Raw genomic sequence first — 20,583 nt, forward strand, 5'->3', positions numbered from 1 at the left:
GCTCTCTCCCTCTCCCTTGTATCTCTCCTCTGCTTCCTCTCTCTCTCACTCGCCGAGCGCAGCCGCAGCCGCGCCACCGTAACGCCGCGGCCGCCGTCTCCCCCTCGACCCCTCGCTGTGCTTGCGAGCTCCGCCTCGACCCTCTCTTCCTCCCCACCGATCCACGGCCCTCCGGAAACCCTGCATCGCCGCCCACGTCGCCGTTCCCCTCCTCGGCCACCGGAGATCGTCGCCGTCGATTCGCTGCGCTCCGGCCGCCCCCGAGCCCACTAACCCTCCCTACAGCTCCGCGGTGAGCCTCCATACAAAACCCCTCTCTCTCCCCTCGCGTTTGCAAGCTCTAGGCCATAGCTCCGCCGCGGCCGAACTCCGGCCGCCGCTGACCTCGTCACCGCCGTCACTACAGCCGCTTGAGCTCGTCTCGGAGCGTGTCACCGCACTCAGGAAGCCACCAGGAGCCTAACGCATATCCTAACTCGCCCTCCCGTGCACCACAGCGCCAACCCCGCACTCACCGAACTCCGGCGCCGCCGCGAGCTCCGTTCCGACGAGCCCCGGCGTCCCCACAGCCTCCCACCTACCCCATCAGATGCGGGAGAGCCCGGGCTACGCCCCGGTGCCCTCAGCGCGCGAATCCGATGCCCCTAGCGCAAGTCCGGCGTGCCCCGCCGTGCTCTGTGGTCACCGCCGGCCAAACTCCGGCGGGCCGATGTGGCCACTTAGTTAGGGGCTAATCACCCTATGAGCCACTGCCATGTGGGCCCCGAGCCTAATTAGGTTAGTTTAATTTTTCTGTTTAGATTAGTGCTAATCTGTGGACCCCATGTGTCAGATTTTGACTTAGTCAAGTCAACATTGACCGGTCCCACCTGTCAGTGAGTGAAACAGCCCTGTGTCACTGACGTGTGGCCCCCACACGTCAGGTTTGACCAGCAGCAGCGTCTGTTGACCTGCTGACGTCACGGTGACGCACTGCTGACGTAGTAAATGTTTCTGGAATTTAAATAATTCTTAAATGATTTATTAATTCCAGAAAATGCCTAAAACTTCTAAAAATCATAGAAAATTAACCGTAACTCCAAATTAAATAAATTATATATGAAAAATTATCAGAAAAATTCAAGGAATCCATCTGTACCATTTTCATGCATGTTAGAACAACTTATAGCTGCTGTTTAGCACAAATCAATTACATGGCATTTGAATAATCACATATGGAGTTTGAATTTGAATCTTGGATACAAACCAACTTCATTTAATCTGGTTTTAGTTGCATTAGCCCAAAACACATTCATTTTGCCATGTCATGATCATGCATCATATTGTGCATTGCACTGATCGTGTTTTTCTGTATTTGCCGGTAATTGTCCCCTCTCGATAGACGTGTACCGATGATGTGATCGTTGACACTGATGAAGACTCAATGTTATCTTCAGAAGTGCCAGGCAAGCAAAACCCCCTTGTTCATTCCGATAAGATCCCACTCTCTCGCTCCTGCTCTCTTTTACTGCATTAGGACAACATCGATTCATCTGTTACTTGCTGCGGTAGCTGAACCCTTTTATCCTTTGCATGACCTGTCATTCCACAGTAAATAGATGAAACCCACTAGCATGAGTAGGAGTTGTTTGAGCCCTGTTGTGCCTACTCATTCATGTTTGTTTGTCATGCCTGCTACTGCTTAGAGTTGAGTCAGGTCTGATTCATCGGGGATGAATCAGAGGTGTGTGAACATGTCCTACTGTGTGTGAGCTAAGTGTGTGAACACGATTTGGTAAAGGTAGCGGTGAGAGGCCATGTAGGAGTACATGGTGGGTTGTCTCATTGCAGCCGTCCTCAGGAACTGACTTCTGTGTTTGTGATCCATGATTCAGCTACTACCACGCATTGGGCCCGAAACCAATGGACCCTCTCGGCTTCTTAATCACCCTTGTCCTCTGTCCAGGAGTTGCAAGTAGTTTTTGGTGTTTGTAGTATGCTGGAGGCCGTGGATAGCGCTGACCGTAGGGGTGGGCTGTGATGCGGTAGGCACGTGGCCGGGTAAACCGGGCACCCGTTTGGTGTCACGGAACCCTGTACACATCGTTTGGGGCTGTGAGCGAAACTCCGGCCGGATCTCCTCATGGATGGAACCCGAATAGGCGATAAACCTGGACTAGAGACTTGAGTGTTTAGGCAGGCCGTGGCCGACACCCACGTTGGGCTTCCGCTTGAAGGTTGCCGAGTACATGTCGTGTAAACGGCGGTAAGTGGTGAGAGCGTGTGTGAAGAAGTACACCCCTGCAGGGTTAACCTAATCTATTCGAATAGCCGTGTCCACGGAAAAGGACCTCTGGGTTGCTTATATCAGTTCATAGACAAGTGAAAGTGGATACTCTAAAATACGCAAGATAAGCGTGAGTGCTAGGAATGGCGTTCTCGTAGGGAGACGGGAGCGGATCCATAGTGGTGTATTGATATGGTGAATATGTGGACTCGTGTGCGCCACCTCAAAAGAGTTACTCGCAGTCGTAGTTCAGGATAGCCACCGAGTCAAAGCTGGCTTGCTGCAGTTAAACCCCACCATCCCCTTTGTTGATAATGATGCATATGTAGATAGTTCTGATGTAAGTCTTGCTGGGTACATTTGTACTCACGTTTGCCTATTTATGTTTTTGCAGAGAGACTTCGGTCTCGCTAGTAGTTTCGCGTGGACTTCGACGTTTAGCTTGTTACCTCAGCTACGATCTTGTGCCCTCGGCAGTATCTGGCAGATAGTCAGGCTTCTCAGCCTTTTTCATTTATAGTGGTCTGTACTCAGACATGATAGTTTCCGCTTGTGCTTTGACTTGTATACTCTGAATGTTGGGTCATGAGACCTATGTTTGTAATATCTCGCTCCTCGGAGCCTATTGAATAAATTACTTGAGTCGTAGAGTCATTTTGTGATGCCATGTTGTATTGCACATATCGAGCATATTGTGTGTATGTTATTGAAATGCCTGGTATGTGTGGGATCTGACCATCTAGTTGTTTATCTTTAGTAGCCTCTCTTACCGGGAAATGTCTCCTAGTGTTTCACTGAGCCATGGTAGCTTGCTACTGCTCCGGAACACTTAGGCTGGCCGGCATGTGTCCTTCTTCGTTCCTGTGTCTGTCCCTTCGGGGAAATGTCACGCTTTGAGTACCGGAGTCCTGTTAGCCCGCTACAGCCCGGTTTACCGGAGTCCTGCTAGCCCAGTGCTACAGCCCGGACCCACTTGCTGATGACCGACACGTTCGAAGCTGGGTCATGGATGCCTGTCCCTGTAAGTCTGTGCCACTTTGGGTTTACGACTAGTCATGTCAGCCCGGGCTCTTTATCATATGGATGCTAGCGACACTATCATATACGTGAGTCAAAAGGCGCAAACGGTCCCGGGCAAAGGTAAGGCGACACCCGTGGGGATACCGTGCGTGAGGCCGCAAAGTGATATGAGGTGTTACCGGCTAGATTGATGTGACATCGAGTCGGGGTCCTGACAGCGTTGGTATCAGAGAAAACAGTAAATAATAAAAAGAGCAAAGCTTACCTGTGCAGGCCACTGGAACCGGCCCAGCTAGGCCCAGCCCACCTCCTCCTCACTCCTACTGTCTTCAACCTCCTGCCAGTGGGCAGGAGGGCGTGTGCCCATGGCGCGCCAGCACGCGCACGGCCACCGACGGCCACCTCCTGCTTGCCGCTTCGCCCTGGACTCTCCTGGCATCGCCACGCACCCCCCCGGGCCCCTCTCGCTCTCCCTCGCCCTCATCCTCTCCCCTGGACCCCTCTCTCTCGCCACCGAACACGCCCATCGCCGCCGTTCGCCGTTGCCGCGACCACAGCCACCCCCTCTCCTCTCCGACGCGCTTCCGAGCTCCGCCACAACCCCCTACACCTCCTCGTTGAGCTACGGACCTCCCGGACCTGCTGCAACGCCGCCACCATCGCCGTTTCCATCGCCGGCCGCCGAGGATCTTCATCGTCAATTCACCACCATCGTCGCGTCCCCGAGCCGGCTAACCACCCCTACGGCACCGCTGTGAGCCCCCACGTCTCCCCTCCCTCTTTCCCCCTTCGATTTCGCCCTGTAGCTTCGATTCCACCGGAGCCGCGAGCTCGGCTCCGCCGGCGATGTCGCCGCCGTCGTTGCAGGTCACCAAACTCGCGTCCGAGCACGACCTCGAGCTCGTGGATCTCCCAGGAGCCCGCCCAGCCTCTCAGCTCGCTCGCTCGCTAAGCGTAGCCCCGTGCCCGCGCTGGCCCGAACTCCGGTCGCCGCCGCGGACCCCGTTCCGGTGAGCTCGAGCCACCTCAGCCCCTGCCGTTTGCACAAATGGATGCGGACGACTCCCAGCTACGCGTAGCTGCCCTCCGCCGGCCATTTGGTCGCCGGAGGAGGAATTCCGACCCCCTCCGCCGTCTCGGGCTTCACCGGCGACGAGCCGCCGGCATGTTAGCCTCGGCTGACCAGGGGTTTGACCTCCCCTAGGTCCATGACAGGTGGGCCCGGCCCTGCTAACTTTGGTTAAGTTAATAACTACTTTTAGTTAAGCCACTGACCCACTGACAGTAGGCCCCACCCCTGGTCAAACCCCAGTCAGCGCTGGGTTTGACCGGGATTAACTCCTATGACACTGACATATGGGACCCACAGGTCAGATTTGACCTGGACAACGCCGTTGACTTGCTGACGTCACTGTGAAGTCATGCTGATGTAGTAATTCTTTTCTGGATTTATTATTATTCAGAAAATTCAGAAAATGCCTAAAACTTCTAAAATTCATAGAAAATTAACCGTAACTCCAAATTAAATAATTTATATATGAAAAATTATCAGAAAAATTCAAGGAATCCATCTGTACCATTTTCATGCATGTTAGAACAACTTATAGCTGCTGTTTAGCACAAATCATATAAAGGGCATTTAAATATCCACATATGGAGTTTGAATTTGAATCTTGGATTCAAACCAACTCCATTTAATCTGGTTTTAGTTGCATTAGCCCAACACACATTCATTTTGCCATGTCATGAGCATGCAACATATTGTGCATTGCATTGATTGTGTTCCTTTCTGTATTGCCGGTATTTGTCCCCTCTCGATAGACGTGATACCGATGATGTGATCGTTGACACTGATGAAGACTCAATGTTATCTTCAGAAGTGCCAGGCAAGCAAAACCCCCTTGTTCATTCCGATAAAATCCCACTCTCTCGCTCCTGCTCTCTTTTACTGCATTAGGACAACACCGATTCATCTGTTACTTGCTGCGGTAGCTGAACCCCTTTATCCTTTGCATGACCTGTCATTCCACAGTAAATAGATGAAACCCACTAGTATGAGTAGGAATTGTTTGAGCCCTGTTGTGCCTACTCATTCATGCTTGTTTGTCATGCCTGCTACTGCTTAGAGTTGAGTCAGGTCTGATTCATCGGGGATGAATCAGAGGCGTGTGAACATGTCCTACTGTGTGTGAGCTAAGTGTGTGAACACGATTTGGTAAAAGGTGTCGGTGAGAGGCCATGTAGGAGTACATGGTGGGTTGTCTCATTGAAGCCGTCCTCAGGAACTGAGTTCTGTGTTTGTGATCCATGATTCAGCTACTACCATACATTGGGCCCTGAAATATGACCCCGCTCGACTTCTTAATCACCCTTGTCCTCTGTCCAGGAGTTGCAAGTAGTTTCTGGTGTTTGTAGTATGCTGGAGGCCATGGACAGCGCTGACCGTAGGGGTGGGCTGTGATGCGGTAGGCACGTGGCCGGGTACACCGGGCGCCCGTTTGGTGTCACGGAACCCTGTTCACATCGTTTGGGGCTGTGAGCGAAACTCCGGCCGGATCTCCTCATGGATGGAACCCGAATAGGCGATAAACCTGGACTAGAGACTTGAGTGTTTAGGTAGGTCGTGGTCTACACCCACGTCGGCTTTCGCTTGAAGTCTGCCGAGCACATGTCGTGTGCAGACGCTAAGTGGTGGAAACATGTATGAAGAAGTACACCCCTGCAGGGTTAATATCATCTATTCGAATAGCCGTGTCCGCGGTAAAGGACTTCTGGGTTGCTTATATCAGTTCATAGACAAGTGAAAGTGGATACTTTAAAATGCGCAAGATAAGCGTGAGTGCTATGGATGGCGTTCTCGTAGGGAGACGAGAGCGGATCCATAGTGGTGTATTGATATGGTGAATATGTGGACTCGTGTGCGCCACCTCAAAAGAGTTACTTGCAGTTGTAGTTCAGGATAGCCACCGAGTCAAAGCTGGCTTGCTGCAGTTAAACCCCACCATCCCCTTTGTTGATAATGATGCATACGTAGATAGTTCTGATGTAAGTCTTGCTGGGTACATTTGTACTCACGTTTGCCTATTTTATGTTTTTGCAGAGAGACTTCAGTCTCACTAGTATTTCCGCGTGGTCTTCGACGTTTAGCTTGTTACCTCAGCTACGATCTTGTGCCTCGGCAGGATTTGGTAGATAGTCAGGCTTCTCAGCCTTTTTCATTTATAGATGTCTGTACTCAGACATGATAGCTTCCGCTTGTGCTTGATTTGTATGCTCTGAATGTTGGGTCATGAGACCCATGTTTGTAATATCTCGCTCCTCGGAGCCTAATGAATAAATACTTGATTTGTAGAGTCATGTTGTGATGCCATGTTGTATTTGCACATATCGAGCATATTGTGTGTATGTTATTGAAATGCTTGGTATGTGTGGGATCTGACCATCTAGTTGTTTATCTTTAGTAGCCTCTCTTACCGGGAAATGTCTCCTAGTGTTTCCACTGAGCCATGGTAGCTTGCTACTGCTCCGGAACACTTAGGCTGGCCGGCATGTGTCCTTCTTCGTTCCTGTGTCTGTCCCTTCGGGGAAATGTCACGCGATGAATACCGGAGTCCTGTTAGCCCACTACAGCCCGGTTCACCGGAGTCCTGCTAGCCCAGTGCTACAGCCTGGATTCACTCGCTGATGACCGACACGTTCGATGCTGGGTCATGGATGCCTGTCCCTGTAAGTCTGTGCCACTTTGGGTTTACGACTAGTCATGTCAGCCCGGGCTCCTTATCATATGGATGCTAGCGACACTATCATATATGTGAGCCAAAAGGCGCAAACGGTCCCGGGCAAAGGTAAGGCGACACCCGTGGGGATACCGTGCGTGAGGCCGCAAAGTGATATGAGGTGCTACAGGCTAGATCGATGTGACATCGAGTCGGGGTCCTGACAAGTCCGGACTGTCTTCTTGTCCTGGGGCGGTTTGACGAACTCGTCCCTCTGGATCATTGTCTTCGGGCGTCTACTCTCAACTGTGTCCGGCGTGACCTGGTTCGTCCTGCTCCATCGCTGGTTCCGTATGGTCGTTTTTGCCTTCGGGGTTGACCGGAGTATCGATCCTTCTAGCGCTCTTGCTCTTATTTTTACTGTTGCTAGACTTGGAACGGCGTCTTCACCGTCGCTTTGGCTTTTGCCCGGGGGTTTTATCTTCCGAATTGTCACCGTCGTCCTCCTTGGGCGTATCCACCATGTATATGTCATGTGACGAGGTGGAAGTCCGGTACCCCATAGATTCTGAATCTTCTCCTCCATCGTCGTCCCTACCGTCGATGCCTTTGGAGTCGAAGTCAAGCACGTTGGTTAAATCATCAATCGTGGCTATGTAGTGGGTGGTGGGTGGGTAACGAATTTCTTCGTCGCCTGCTTCCCTCTCGAGCCGGACATAGTTCGGCCCGGAGTTTTCTGTCAAAGAGAGAGTTTTTAACGAGTTCAGCATGTCGCCAAAGGGGGAGTGCTGGAAGATATCCGCGATGGTGAATTCCGCTACCGAAGCCCAGCCTGGCTCGACTGGCTCGGAGACGCGCGAACTTGAACCTGTGACCGGATACGAATCCGGTGGTCCGGAGTCACAGGCTTTCCCAGAAGTGGGGCCTGTGTTCGGCTCCATCGCCGATGAGAGTACGGCGTGCGAGGCGGGGTCCATCCCTCCGTCCTTAGGCAACGCAACCTGCCCCGGATTTAGATCCGAGGCTTCTGCCGGGGTGATATCCCGCGCATCGTCTGATAGCAGGTCTAAGCCGTGCTCATCATGGCTATTCGGCACTCCTAGCGCGATCTACTCTAGATGGCCAAGCGAATCGGTCCGCAGTGTGAAGCCGCCGAACACGAAGATCTGCTCCAGATTGAAGGAGCCATAAAGGCTTGTGGCGACGTCATAGAGGAACTCTCAATGAAAGCACCAATATCGGTGTCAAAACCGGCGGATCTCGGGTAGGGGGTCCCGTTCTGTGCGTCAAGGCTGATGGTAACAGGAAGTAAGGGACACAGATGTTTACCCAGGTTCGGGCCCTCTCGATGGAGGTAAAACTCTACTTCCTGCTTCATTAATATTAATGATATGGGTAGTACAAGAGTAGATCTACCACGAGATTGTAGAGGCTAAACCCTAAGAGCTAGCCTATGATGGTATGATTGTAATTGTGATCGGCCTTCTAAGGACCAACCTCTCCGGTTTATATAGACACCGGAGAGGGCTAGGGTTTACATGGAGTCGGTTACAAGGAAGGAAATATTATATCCGGATTGCCAAGCTTGCCTTCCACGCAAAGGAGAGTCCCATATGGACACGGGCCGAAGTCTTGAGTCTTGTATCTTCACGCTTCAATAGTCCGGACGTTGTACACAGTTCGGCTGTCCGGATATCCCCAAATCCAGGACTCCCTCAACGACCACGAAGCCGGCGCGCGTGCACGGGCACAGACGGCAGCGAGGAAGAGTAGTACAGGGTAGGTCGCCGCCGCTCTGGTCCCGGGAAGGCCACCGCTACTCCACTCAGTCGATGCCAAGCCTTGTGGGGTAAACATTGGTGGCCGATTAGCCGCTTGACGGCGAGGTGGAGGCGGAAATCTTCATAACCTTGTGCTCCTGCCGGAGGAGGAGGTTATCGAGGTGGATGAGGAGGAGGCAAAGGCAATGGCCAGCTTTCTCGGGTTTATGGCCGGACATGGTGGTCGGGTGCCGGCGATCATTTAGATTAGGTTTATAGTAGGTTTAGTACGATTTGTGCGAAATATGTAATGAATTTCGTCCAGTTTGTAGGAAAAGTTTTCGAAATGTAATGAATTTGAGCCGGTTAATTTGAAATTTGCTTTGTTTGCACGAATTTCGTTCGGTTAGTTCATATAGTTGTCGAAAGGTATGCGGGCAGCATCGGATGGCATCCATCAGTGTCCTCGGACAGATGCCGGTGTAAATTTGTGGGCCAGCGCTGGAGATGCCCTAACTATCATGCTATAATCGCTAACAATCCTCCATTATTTGGCAGGGAACAGTTATCCCTCGATCAAAATCAGATCCGTGGTGTTTTGCACTCCTCCCGCGTAAGAGTGTAAACTCTTGCTTACATAAAAATTGAGCAAGTGGACGGCACTGTAGCACGTCATATCACTCGAGCTAGCCCGCCTAACGAGCGGGAAAGCACCGCCCTCGTCATTTTGTTCTGGATTTCTATCGATCGATTGCGTGAAAATGTTATGCTTCACAAGTTCTAAAGGAAAAGGCGGCACACTTACGACTCGTACGCGTCGCAACCCCAACAGTTCGGCACGCACGCCGCTCACCAGAGGGGACACGCGTTGTCTTGCGATTTCACTGACATGTGGGACCGTAATTGAATAAACCGTCAATAGCCGAAATCTAATCGCTCGGTGGGCGTCGGCTGAGAAGAGAGAAACGGGGGAGGGAGAAGAGATCGCCCGCCTGCCATGCACGGACTCCAAGAAATATATGGTGATAATGTGAGGTAGTCCATGCTGGAGTCCGGACCACTTCCGGAGCCCGCTCTCACCGCCCTGGCGCCTCAAGACGCCAGCTGCCCGTTGCATGCATAGCAAGTAGTCCCCTCTTATGTGGAGGAGAGAGAGGCATTGACAAAGTCAAGGAGTAACAGTGGAGACAATAGCTTTCATCAAAAATAAACAATGAATACTCGTTGCTCGTCCTCTATATAGGAAAGAATACTTTCATTCGCCGACATTTGAGACGTCGACCATCCTAGTCCACCTGCCATGCACAAAATTATCCTGGTCTACCCCAGTCGTATCACAGGCCCAACCTTTCCCACTGTAAGTTGTTCGGATGAAGGAACCATCATGACTTCGTTGAATTCCGCTTCTTCAAGAAAACTTACTGTACCCGCAATACTGCTACCACACGCGAAGACTGGACAGCACTGTACCACGTCATATCACTGAAACCCACTAGGCCAAACTAGCCCGCCTAGGTCATCTATTTTGGAACGGAGGGAGTACGTCTCTGCACTACTATGATTTCGTGTTGCACGTTCTCTGTACTTTTGCTATGATTTTCCTACCCTATGAATCAAATGAGGCCTGAATGTATGTCGAATATTGTCTGATCGATCGCTAAGCCTACAATTTTAGGAGCTAGGGCTATTGGTCGATCGACGAGGGATAAGTATAAGCGTACCACGAGCTCATCAGCCCCAATGTTGCTCTTTGGTGAGTGTTTTGCAAGTACTATAGCTGGCACAGTAGCTAGCCTACTAACACCAAGAATCATCAAACAAGCCCTGCTGATATTATAAATAGTTCAAAATTACATCTAAGCATGCCATATATTACATCAAAAGCTGGTGAGGATACATCTGTTTCCATAACTCGGAGAGGGTTCGCATGATTCACTATCAAATAAAAGTAGCAAGATCCGCCCACACAAGACAGTGCACTAGCCCTAAGATGGTTTGATAACATGCATCGTTCTGGTAATTAAACAAAGGGCAATGCAAACTACCCTGAAGGATTAGCGCGACCAACTATTTCTCGTCATCGATCTCTCGGGCAATGACCACAGCACGGACAGCGGCATGGGAATCGATTTCTGGGGCGATGTCCACAAGACTGACCGCGACATCGGAATTGATCTCTGGGGCGATTTCCACAGGATGGACAGCGGCATCGGAATCGATCTCCGGGGTGATGCCAATAGGACGGGCCACGACATCGGAATCATCAAGGACAACCACCGGCACGTGCACAACCCTAACATATTAGCAAGCACATTGCAAATAATCAAAAAGCAAGCACATTGCAAATAATCAAAAACCACAACTATGGTAATAAGCCATTATTTTTTACCTTGTGCAGCTCACCGGGGGATCTCATCCCTCCGGGGGCCATCTCCTCGTCCTTGATGGGGGCCATCACCTTGCCAGGGGAATACTGCTTATCAACGGCGACTATCTCCTCAAACTCGGTCTTGAGCCTCACATAGGTGGCAATCAGAGTTCCTGGGGTAGGCATGGCGGGGCCCTTGCTGTTCTTCCAACTTTCTTTGAGGAGTTCGTCCACCAACGTCCTCAACTCTTTGGCTAGTGCTTGTTTCTTGGAGTTCTTCGTCTCCATGGGTTGGCCCGCCAACATGGTCAACTCATTGGTCGGTGCTCGCTTCCTGGAGATCGCTGTCTTCAGTGGGTTGTCCGCCAGCAACTCTTTGCCTAGTGCTCCAGGATCCATTAATGAACTGACAAACAAAAAGCAATCGAAAAGAAACCACAATCGCAATGTAAACGAGAAAAGAATAGGATGTGAGAATCGGTCGGTGCTTCACAAAAAGAACATTATTGGAATGAAAATATAGCAGCATAACTGATTCACCCACCTTTCTTTCGTCACTAGAGAAGAAAAATGGCAGAAGTGAGTAGCTTGGAGTGAGGTTTTCTTCAAGAAAGGGGATAAAGGGCTTGAGCGAGCGTTCCAATGAAATGATGGTTGCTTCATCCAGTCCAACTTGGAGGCCACCTTACCACTGCTGGTAGAGGTGTGGGTTTTGTGATATGACGGGTCATGACGGCCACACCCGGGTGACAGGTGAGTCTCGACTGTAGCACCTCACTGTGATTTGGTGGATGGCACGCGGGCCCGGATGCTTTGAAATGTCATTAACTTGATTTTTTAGTCTCTTTAGTATTTGGATCCAAGCATGGATGAGGCTAACAAGTTTTAGTCCCACTACTTTTAGTCATGAGACTAAAACGTATCCAAGCACTCTCTCAATATTGTGCACCGCGACCAAGGCAGAGAGGAAAATGAGAGAATTACGTAATTAATGCATGAGTTTAATTAGGGTAGTTTTGTATAGTACGAGATACATTCCTCCAATCGCAAAATGCCTTGGTTCATGAGATTTGAGATTTGAGCCCTATAAACCGGAAGGGAGGGGGTACTGCACATGGTGTAGTCTAGTCACTTGTTTTTTCTTTGGAGCCGAAGTCTAGTCACTTGTTGAAATCTCTAGAAAGGCAAATACTCCTTTCCGGTTTACAGGTCTATACTACTCCCTCCGACTAGGTGTGTAAGTCATCTTACGAAAACCAAATAGTCCAAAAACACTTAGGCGCGGTGCATTAGCTTCTACCTTGTTTCTTGTTTCTTGACATATGTATCAACCAATAAGAGATGACAGGTGTGCATGCTTTTAATGACTTGCAATGGCTAGTTCATTGCATGGAATGCTATTAATTAGCAAATAAACATTGGTGTCCCAAGGAGGAAACGGTGCTAAGCGTGTGGATTATGCAGAATGAGTATCAACCAATGGATAATGGAGTTTAATTGTTAAACAATAGCAACTTTGTCTCATGCAAGAGCCTGGCTAGTACTCCAAGGAACCGCACCACGCGAGCGTTCGCAACTGCCACGTTCGGTTTGCGCTTGGCTCTTCGCCTCTTCGAGAAGACGAACAATGATGTTACTCCTACTTCTAGAATATCGAATCCACTGCTGCATGTTCGTCCACCTCGTGCGGGAGGGATAGCGTGTAGCGAAAGCTTCTACTTACTGCTCCTGCCTTTGCGTCCATGATAGGTGGGCCCAATAGTTGGTTGGCCCACCTATCATGCAGCCAAAGGCAGGTGTAGTTAAGGCACCGGAGCTCAGTCCGCGTGGGAGAGGGTGTCGTAGTAATCAAATTTCTCGGTCTTGTACGAGTTGACGCGACACATCAAAGCACTGCACTCGATAAAAGTCTTTTTACACATTTCAAATCGGCTACTTCGTATGTCGGAGTAGACATATTCTGCTTCGTATGTACTCCCTCTGTTCCAAAATATAAGTCTTTTTAGAGATTTCACTATGAACTACATACGAAACAAAATGAGTGAATCGACACTCTAAAATATGTCTATATACATCTGTATGTAGTTTGTAGTGGAATCCCTAAAAAGACTTACATTTAAGAACGGAGGGAGTAGTCACTTGTTGCAATCTCTAAAAAGACTTATATTTGGAAACGGAGGGAGTACAACGCATGCATGCATGCCGTGACTTTCCTTTTGATACTTGCATGTGTTGATTTGATGCACCTTGCCAAATTTTGACTATAAATTTAACTAACCAAATTTTCATGCATGTCACAAAAAATCATAGGGCTATTTGGATTGTGACTATTTTTTTCTTATGTTGCCACATTATTTTTCCCACACTTGCCACACTTGCCTAACCTGAGTTGCTCAAATTGTTAGACACACTTTGGCTTGCCTAAGGAAATCTTGCCACAATTTTTGTGTCTATGACACATGGGGTTCACTACTAATAAAAAAATTCTTGACTTAGGTGTGGCTAATAAAAAAGACTTATATTTAGGAACGGAGGGAGTAGAAAATATAAATAATAATGCATGTTGGGGCAACCCACGTTTCCGCTAGTTTTAGCCGTGGGCTTGTTCACAATTTTTATGAGGGGGTGGTTGTTCATTTAGTGGAGGGACTTGTAGTGCGATCTGGCACACCGTAACACCACTGGGAACAAGCGGGTAGCTATCTCAAAAAACAATCAACAACTGAAAAAACCACGACCTGGCATGTAGTAGTACGCAATTTTAAACGATTGTTTTGATGGAGTAAAAAAGGAAAACTATCCCACTACTTATATATAGGCCGGAGCCTCCACGCTTGCTTGCTAGGGCTGCCCTATTCACACACTCTCATCCTCTCCAGATCTAAACAAGATAGGGGTAGTAACACTGTCTTTCTCCCTTCAAAAAACATTGGCTTTCTATCCTCACCGCTGGTTACAGATCCAGACGTATCCCCCTCCGCTAGTGAAGGGGAGGAGGGGCAGCGTTTAGGCCGTCGTTGACAGCGAGGGAGGAGACCCACTGCCGGCCGCACCGTTATCTCTGGCTGAGCACCGGCGCGGGAGGTCCTCCGATCCCTTCGTCGTTGCCTGTGGGCGGATCCGGCCTCCCGCCGCCCACCTATCCACATCTCGACGACCTTCAAGTATATCTTCGTTCGAAACCGCGTTAGCTCTACTTCCCCAGCTCGCTACATCATTGCATGTGCATCATTTTCTACCTCTCAGCGCCTCTCGATCGGATGGTCCAACGTCACCTTTTTTTTCTTCTATTGTTAGAGCTAAAGCTACTTCATGGAGTCGAATCTTGTACTCCCTCCGTCCGAAAATACTTGTCATTGAAATAAAGTGGGGGTGGGGGAATTTAGTATGTACATCGGACTTGGTACAAACAGGAAGGAAAGGGGATGAAAGTAGTACATCCTGGTCATCCAACCAGTCTCTTGGTCGAAAAGGGAAATATAGGGGTAACATTGTACACAGTGGTATGACCAGGACTAGATTTTCTATCCACACATAGGAGTAGGTGGCTAGAGTGAACAAAAATGGGACCAACGCAGATATGTTTCTTGGATGTTTGTTTCTCGGGGCAACAAACTATGAATCACCACTTTATGCCCCTGTTTACGTACATTGTGTTGTACTGCTGGTGCACCCACTGTCCCATGCCCTTATACCAAATATTTAGGCCCCGGTCGGAATAAAGGGGCAGAAAACATAGGTATTGATGAAAAATAGAGGAATAGGAAAGGAATGTAGGTATAAAACTATGGAACAGCGAACCGGAGGAAACTCTCAAGAGAATGTGTTCAGATGGACTACAAAATGTACAGATTTGTTTTTTTAGAGTAGCATGCTTGGCAGTATGAGATGCTATTTGTTTATTCAGCTGCACAGTGACTACTCTTGTCCTCACCTCACGTACCACACATAGGTTGATTTTTTTTATTCCGGCAAACACAACAGAGCAACCTGTCTAACGCATGGCAGTAAGCGCCTGCCTCGGGCTTCCGCCCAAAAAATGAGCAGCGCGTGGATGTTTCTAATCCGATGGAATCAGTACTACCAGACCAGCTTTCCTATGAAACACTATTCACCTTTCCCGTGTTCCGAACGGTTGGAAGGGAAAGAATACCATAGGAATTGTATTTCTACGAAAATCCTGCACCAAACCTGTGAACCGAACGCAGCCTTAGCTATTCTTAATATAACGTCCCTGGTAAAAATGAAGCCATGCCACTGTTTTTGCCTGTAATTGTTTGAGACTCTCACAAGTTTAGACAAATGTTTTTGCTTGTAATTGTTGGAGAATCTGACTATTTCCTCTGTGCCTTTTTGTGCAAACAGGGATATCCAATTCACCTGGTTGTTGTTGTGACCTTTTGGTGCACAGCACAAAACTCTTATTAAAAGAAGTGACTTTTGTGTTGTTTAACTGGAATGTCAGATGGAACAGTTGGTTCATTTTGGTGGAACTGCATAAAGGGAGATCTGTGTTCCAATCCTCATCATCCATATTGGCGCCATAACCTTCCTTTAGGTAAGAATGATATTTAATGCATGTGTTCATCTCTATTTTCCGACTGCCATGAGAAAAAAATGTTGTTTTTTGCTAGTACACTTGTACTCCCTCACTGATAAAACCAATACTGAATTAGAAGGCCAATCATGTACTTGGTTTCACCAACTGGTGAGGAGAAAGAGAAATAGAGGCATGAAGGGAAGAAGAAGAATAAATAGTGCCAAGGCAATCGTGCTGAAGCCAGAGGCCTCGGTCGAGGCTATTCAAGGGCTCCGGCAACGACTACCTTACATGTGAGACGATTCTCCAAGGAGCCCTTCCACTTCTGCTCTCTCACTTAATTAATTAGGAGTACTTAAGTACCACTAATTTATTACTGCCTAATTTTCCTGTTGGAGTTAAACAAATCTTTAGTAGGACCCTATGCTGAATCATGTACGTGTGAATGTTTGTCTATGGAGGTGAATCATATGGTGGAGCAGGGAGGGAATATTATTAGTGTCATGACATAATAGTGCTATTGTTTTGCATGTCAATTTATTGCCATTGGTTCAATGAGGCAATGTTTTGCGTATTATCCATCATGAATTTGATGCTACTGTTTGAGTAATATGCTAATGTCTTCCTATCCTTCTCACTAAGCTAATGAAGGTTTCACCTTGTTCCTACTTGTGCAAATAGGGATCATGTTGTGCCAATCATACATTTTAGTGGAACTACACAAGACAATACAATGAACTGTATCCCAGCAAGTGCTTTAACTCTGCTGGAAGTTCTTGATAATCTTTCGATATCATCTCAACACTGGTAAACAAGAGTGATTTCAACCATACATTTGAAGTGCACAAAAATATATACTATTGTGTGATTCCAGTGAGTGCTTTATCATCTCTTATGGAACTACATGAATAAGTTTTTTTTCTCAGGTTGGTACGGGCCTAAGGCCTTCATCCATATTAGTTTGCTATCTCTATTTGTATCATGCTACTGTCATGAGAAACTCCTTTATCTTTGCACTTTTAAATTTTGCAACCTATGATAAATGGCAATGCTTTAAGTGTTGAGTTGATTTAATTGGCACTGATTAAATAAACTAATACCTCTCTTTAAGCAAGACTACTATGTTGCTAACTTCACCCATTAAGATAACTAGATGATACCCCGCGCGTTGCTGCGGGACTCTTAGCTGACATTGAGGGTTTTATAGTAAAATACTCCATGTGTGCCAAAATAAGTGTCTTAACATTATTTACAACTTTGTACTAAATTTGAGGCACTTATTTTGGGACGAAGAGAGTAAAATACAGTGCTAAATTAGCATGGAAAATTTTAAGAAAAGAACTGATAATAAAGAGTATTTTATCCACTGGTAGTACAATAGATTTTGTATATGTCAATGCTCAATCCTATTGGACTACCAATGCTTATTACCTAGGTTAGCTTGATTATCTAAGAGTACAACTTTATTGTCTGATCTTGCGCTTTATAGATGTATGTTACAGGATAAAAAGGGTGGTGGGGGGATAGTGCCATTTATAAAACCTAAACTAGGAAAGATGTATTCTAGCATATTTCCCTTCAAAAGGCTATGGGAAACTTACTATTTTCATGAATACACAATCCCCATGCATCCATGTTAATTAAAGCGAGTAACTAAAATTCTTGAGAAACTTGACAAAGTAAAAATGTGGTCGCACCTACTGGATGCCAGACTGCATTCATGCTTGTCCATGAAACACAATTGTTTTGTAATGTAAAATAGAATAGCTCTCTTAATGGGGACTGTTAAATATTACATTGGTCAAGAACTTAACTAAGACCAACACCAGTTAAGCAAGGAGTTAACTTTTTCTCTAAATTCATCTACAAAAGATTGTGCCAACGAATAATAATGCAAATATATAGCAGTTTTCAGTTTAATATGCTAGCAGACATAGACATATATTGAGATAAAAAAAAGGTTAATTAAGGTCTGTCACATAGCAATTTTAAAGTTAATATGCTAGCAGACATAGACCTCTATGGGGATTAAAAACTGTTAATTAAAGTGAGTCACTAAAATTCTTAGGAAACTTGACAAAGTAAAAATGTTGTCGAACCTACAGGATGCCAGACTGCATCCATGCTTGTCCACGAAACACAATTATTTTGTAATGTAAAATAGAATAGTTCTCTAAATGGGGACTGTTAAATATTGCATTGGCCAAGAACATAACTAAGACCAACACCAGTTAAATATTTACATTTTCGCAAAACTTAGGAAGAAACTCTCACTCACAATTGAATATAGTTATTATCTATTTCTTCGGTTGGGTTGCATGACTCGTACAACAGATCCTGCACCCTGATATTAATTTGAGAAATCCCAGTATTAGCTAGCTCCAGCTAGCCCATAGGACATAATCCACGAAAGAAATACCATCCCCAATTCGCCACCTTCCTAGAGGTGGATTCTGTTGAGCTATGCAAAACGCCGGAGGCCAACTCGGAGGGCAGGCTCAGGCATATGCATCTCATTCAATAGCTAAAATTAGAAATTCTGCAAGAAATGGAAATTCGTAATATAAATATCAGTCGTAATTAATTCTTTCGTGGCTGAGTAGATTATCCCTCTTTTCCCAAAAAAAAATTAGTACACATTAGTACGTTCATACAATTATAAAGCATGTGTACAAACTATTTGCAAGAGAAAAACATGCATGTCTTCAAACAACCCAATCTTATCATAAGCATTCAATGATCAAACAGAAGAAAATAAATTCTATGCTCTGGCTCCATATGGCATCAGGCCATTAGATGAAAATGTAAGAGAACATACATGGTAATTTAACTCGTCTGCATCTGTAGAGATTGGCTTCCTGAGAACGAAATTGGGATGGCTGATCAACATGGTCTACAGGATTGGCTCAGGCATTATTTATCATCCAATTTCAAGAAGAGAAACCAGTAGTACATCCTGCAACATGTAGTTTGTTGCAAAAGAAAATCAGTATTCTTCGATATTCCAAACAATAGTGGATGAAAAAACGTTGACCGCTTCCTGCAATGAAAGAAAGGAATAGATCTAAGAAAACATGGGAAATGTAAAACAAAAATTACAGTATGTTGGCGAGGAATCAGCGTTTCTGGACAGATCGTCTGACGGGCATTACATTGGGGGAACTGATTGTTGGAGACGAAATGACATTTTTGGAAACATAACCAGAAGTACATATGGGGTGTCGGTGACTCTACTGTTGGAGACAATTCCGCGTTTGTGGACAGATCATCTGATGAACGTGGCAGGAGGAGTGCTACGGCCAGTGAAGATGGACAGATTGTATCTAGCACATCGACCCGCTTCACCATCACTCCATAGATCTGTGCTTCAGACGTCCATGCGTACTTGTGTGTCCGCTCACCGCGACCCCATAGAGAAAGGAGGCCTCACCAGCAAGGCAACGATTGATGGCGTGCTAATGGAAAACCTGTGTTGGTAGAAGCTGGGACGACAGCGTTGATGGAGAAGAAAGCAGAGGCCGGCCGGATCAACGGAAGTACAAACGGGGGAACGCCTGACTGTTGTTCACCACGCCAATGGGGAAGTGCAGATTCTATGAGTGGAAGGAGGGGTACGCGCAGTACCTGAACCAGGAACCACCCGCCGAGGTTGCCCAACCTCAGATCCAGGATGTAGCTCGTCCAGATGCAGGTCCGGCGCGAGCGGGCACGGCGATGGACCAGCATATGATGCAGCAATCTTGGCCATGGTCCAAGATCTGTTAAGGTTGAACTTGTGTCGGCCACCATTCTGATTGCGACGATGCTGCTTCAAGCTCTTCATGGCCATCTGCGCTCTTGTGTTCATGGTCCTTCACGTCTCTGCATCTCGAATCGGCCGAGCGACGGCATGCGGAAGGAGCCGTGCGGCGGAAGGCGGAAGGAATAAGCACCCACCGGTGGCTGTGCGCAGCCAGTGGCGTCTGTTTCGGAGTGGACTCGCGAGTGCGGGAGGAGTCATCGTGCACCGATGGAAGATCTATTAGACGAACTACTAAGAATACGAAGCTGGGAAGTCCGTAGTGGTTCGTAATTAAAGAAGAAGGGGAAGTGCAAGGAAAGCAAGAAGGCACCGGATCTGGTGCGGCTGCGTTGGTGCGTTTCCCGGAGGTGAGGAGCCGAGGAAAGGTGGAGCCAACACAATGCAAGGGGCCACACGTGATTAATCAGGATGAGAGAATTGGTTGATAGACCATGCCTATGAACATAACGATTTTAAGAAGATAAAAAAATGCTGACATGATGTAGTGACGTGGAAGCCTACATGTCAATATAATTGGTAGTAGTGGTTTGATGATGTGGATAGCTTGCATGTCAAGAGAAATAGGATAGTGGGGATGAACTATTTAGGTATTATAGATAATGGTGCTTCTATTTGTTAGTGTATGTTTCATCAACTAGTCCCACTATTACAGTAATCACACTCTCTCAATATATGTGCCAACAGGGAAATCTTTGGTGGAACTACACAAAAACTTTGGGTGCTTCATTGCCTCGACAGCTTCCGTCCTTTCCCGTCAGTCACTAATCTCCGCTTGCTTTCTTCCTTTGCTGCCAGTCGCCTGGCTTATCTCGGCTTCCAGTCATAGGAAATAGTAATTGATATGCTACCTCACACAGGTTGGTACTGGTCTTTATCCTGATTATTGTGCCTGTCATATGTATTGGTAATTTGGTATTGTGCTACTGTTTGCCGATTTCATAAAGGAGTAATTTGGAGCCTGAACTCGCAGGCAAATCATTACATCGGGTGATTTTAGTAGAACTGCACAAAATGATCAGATGCACGGGTACTTATGCTGCTGCTATGTTCTCCAAAGTTCACTCAAACAAGCATCGATGTTGACAAGAAGTGCCTATATTCATTCGAGTAT

General features: G+C 47.3%; 1 protein-coding gene across 2 annotated transcripts; it reads right to left on the bottom strand.

Annotated features, from left to right (window-relative positions):
- Nucleotides 1-17,096: 17,096 nt before the first annotated feature.
- On the bottom strand, nucleotides 17,097-19,815 carry LOC119275577. 2 transcript variants are annotated; one of them, XR_005135756.1, is made up of 3 exons: nucleotides 19,295-19,810; nucleotides 18,489-18,626; nucleotides 17,097-18,209 (listed from the first exon to the last, which is right to left on the bottom strand). XR_005135756.1 is itself a non-coding variant. In XM_037556445.1 (2 exons), exons 1-2 carry the CDS (start codon nucleotides 19,515-19,517, stop codon nucleotides 18,601-18,603), a joined length of 333 nt encoding a protein of 110 aa, XP_037412342.1. In that variant the 5' UTR covers nucleotides 19,518-19,815; the 3' UTR covers nucleotides 18,408-18,600. The 2 variants fall into 2 exon arrangements, 1 of the variants encoding a protein (XP_037412342.1); XM_037556445.1 differs by lacking the exon at nucleotides 17,097-18,209 and having other exon boundaries at nucleotides 18,408-18,710; nucleotides 19,295-19,815.
- Nucleotides 19,816-20,583: the final 768 nt, after the last annotated feature.

This window comes from Triticum dicoccoides, chromosome 3B, assembly GCF_002162155.2.
Source record: "Triticum dicoccoides isolate Atlit2015 ecotype Zavitan chromosome 3B, WEW_v2.0, whole genome shotgun sequence".
Classification (NCBI taxonomy): Eukaryota; Viridiplantae; Streptophyta; class Magnoliopsida; order Poales; family Poaceae; genus Triticum; species Triticum dicoccoides.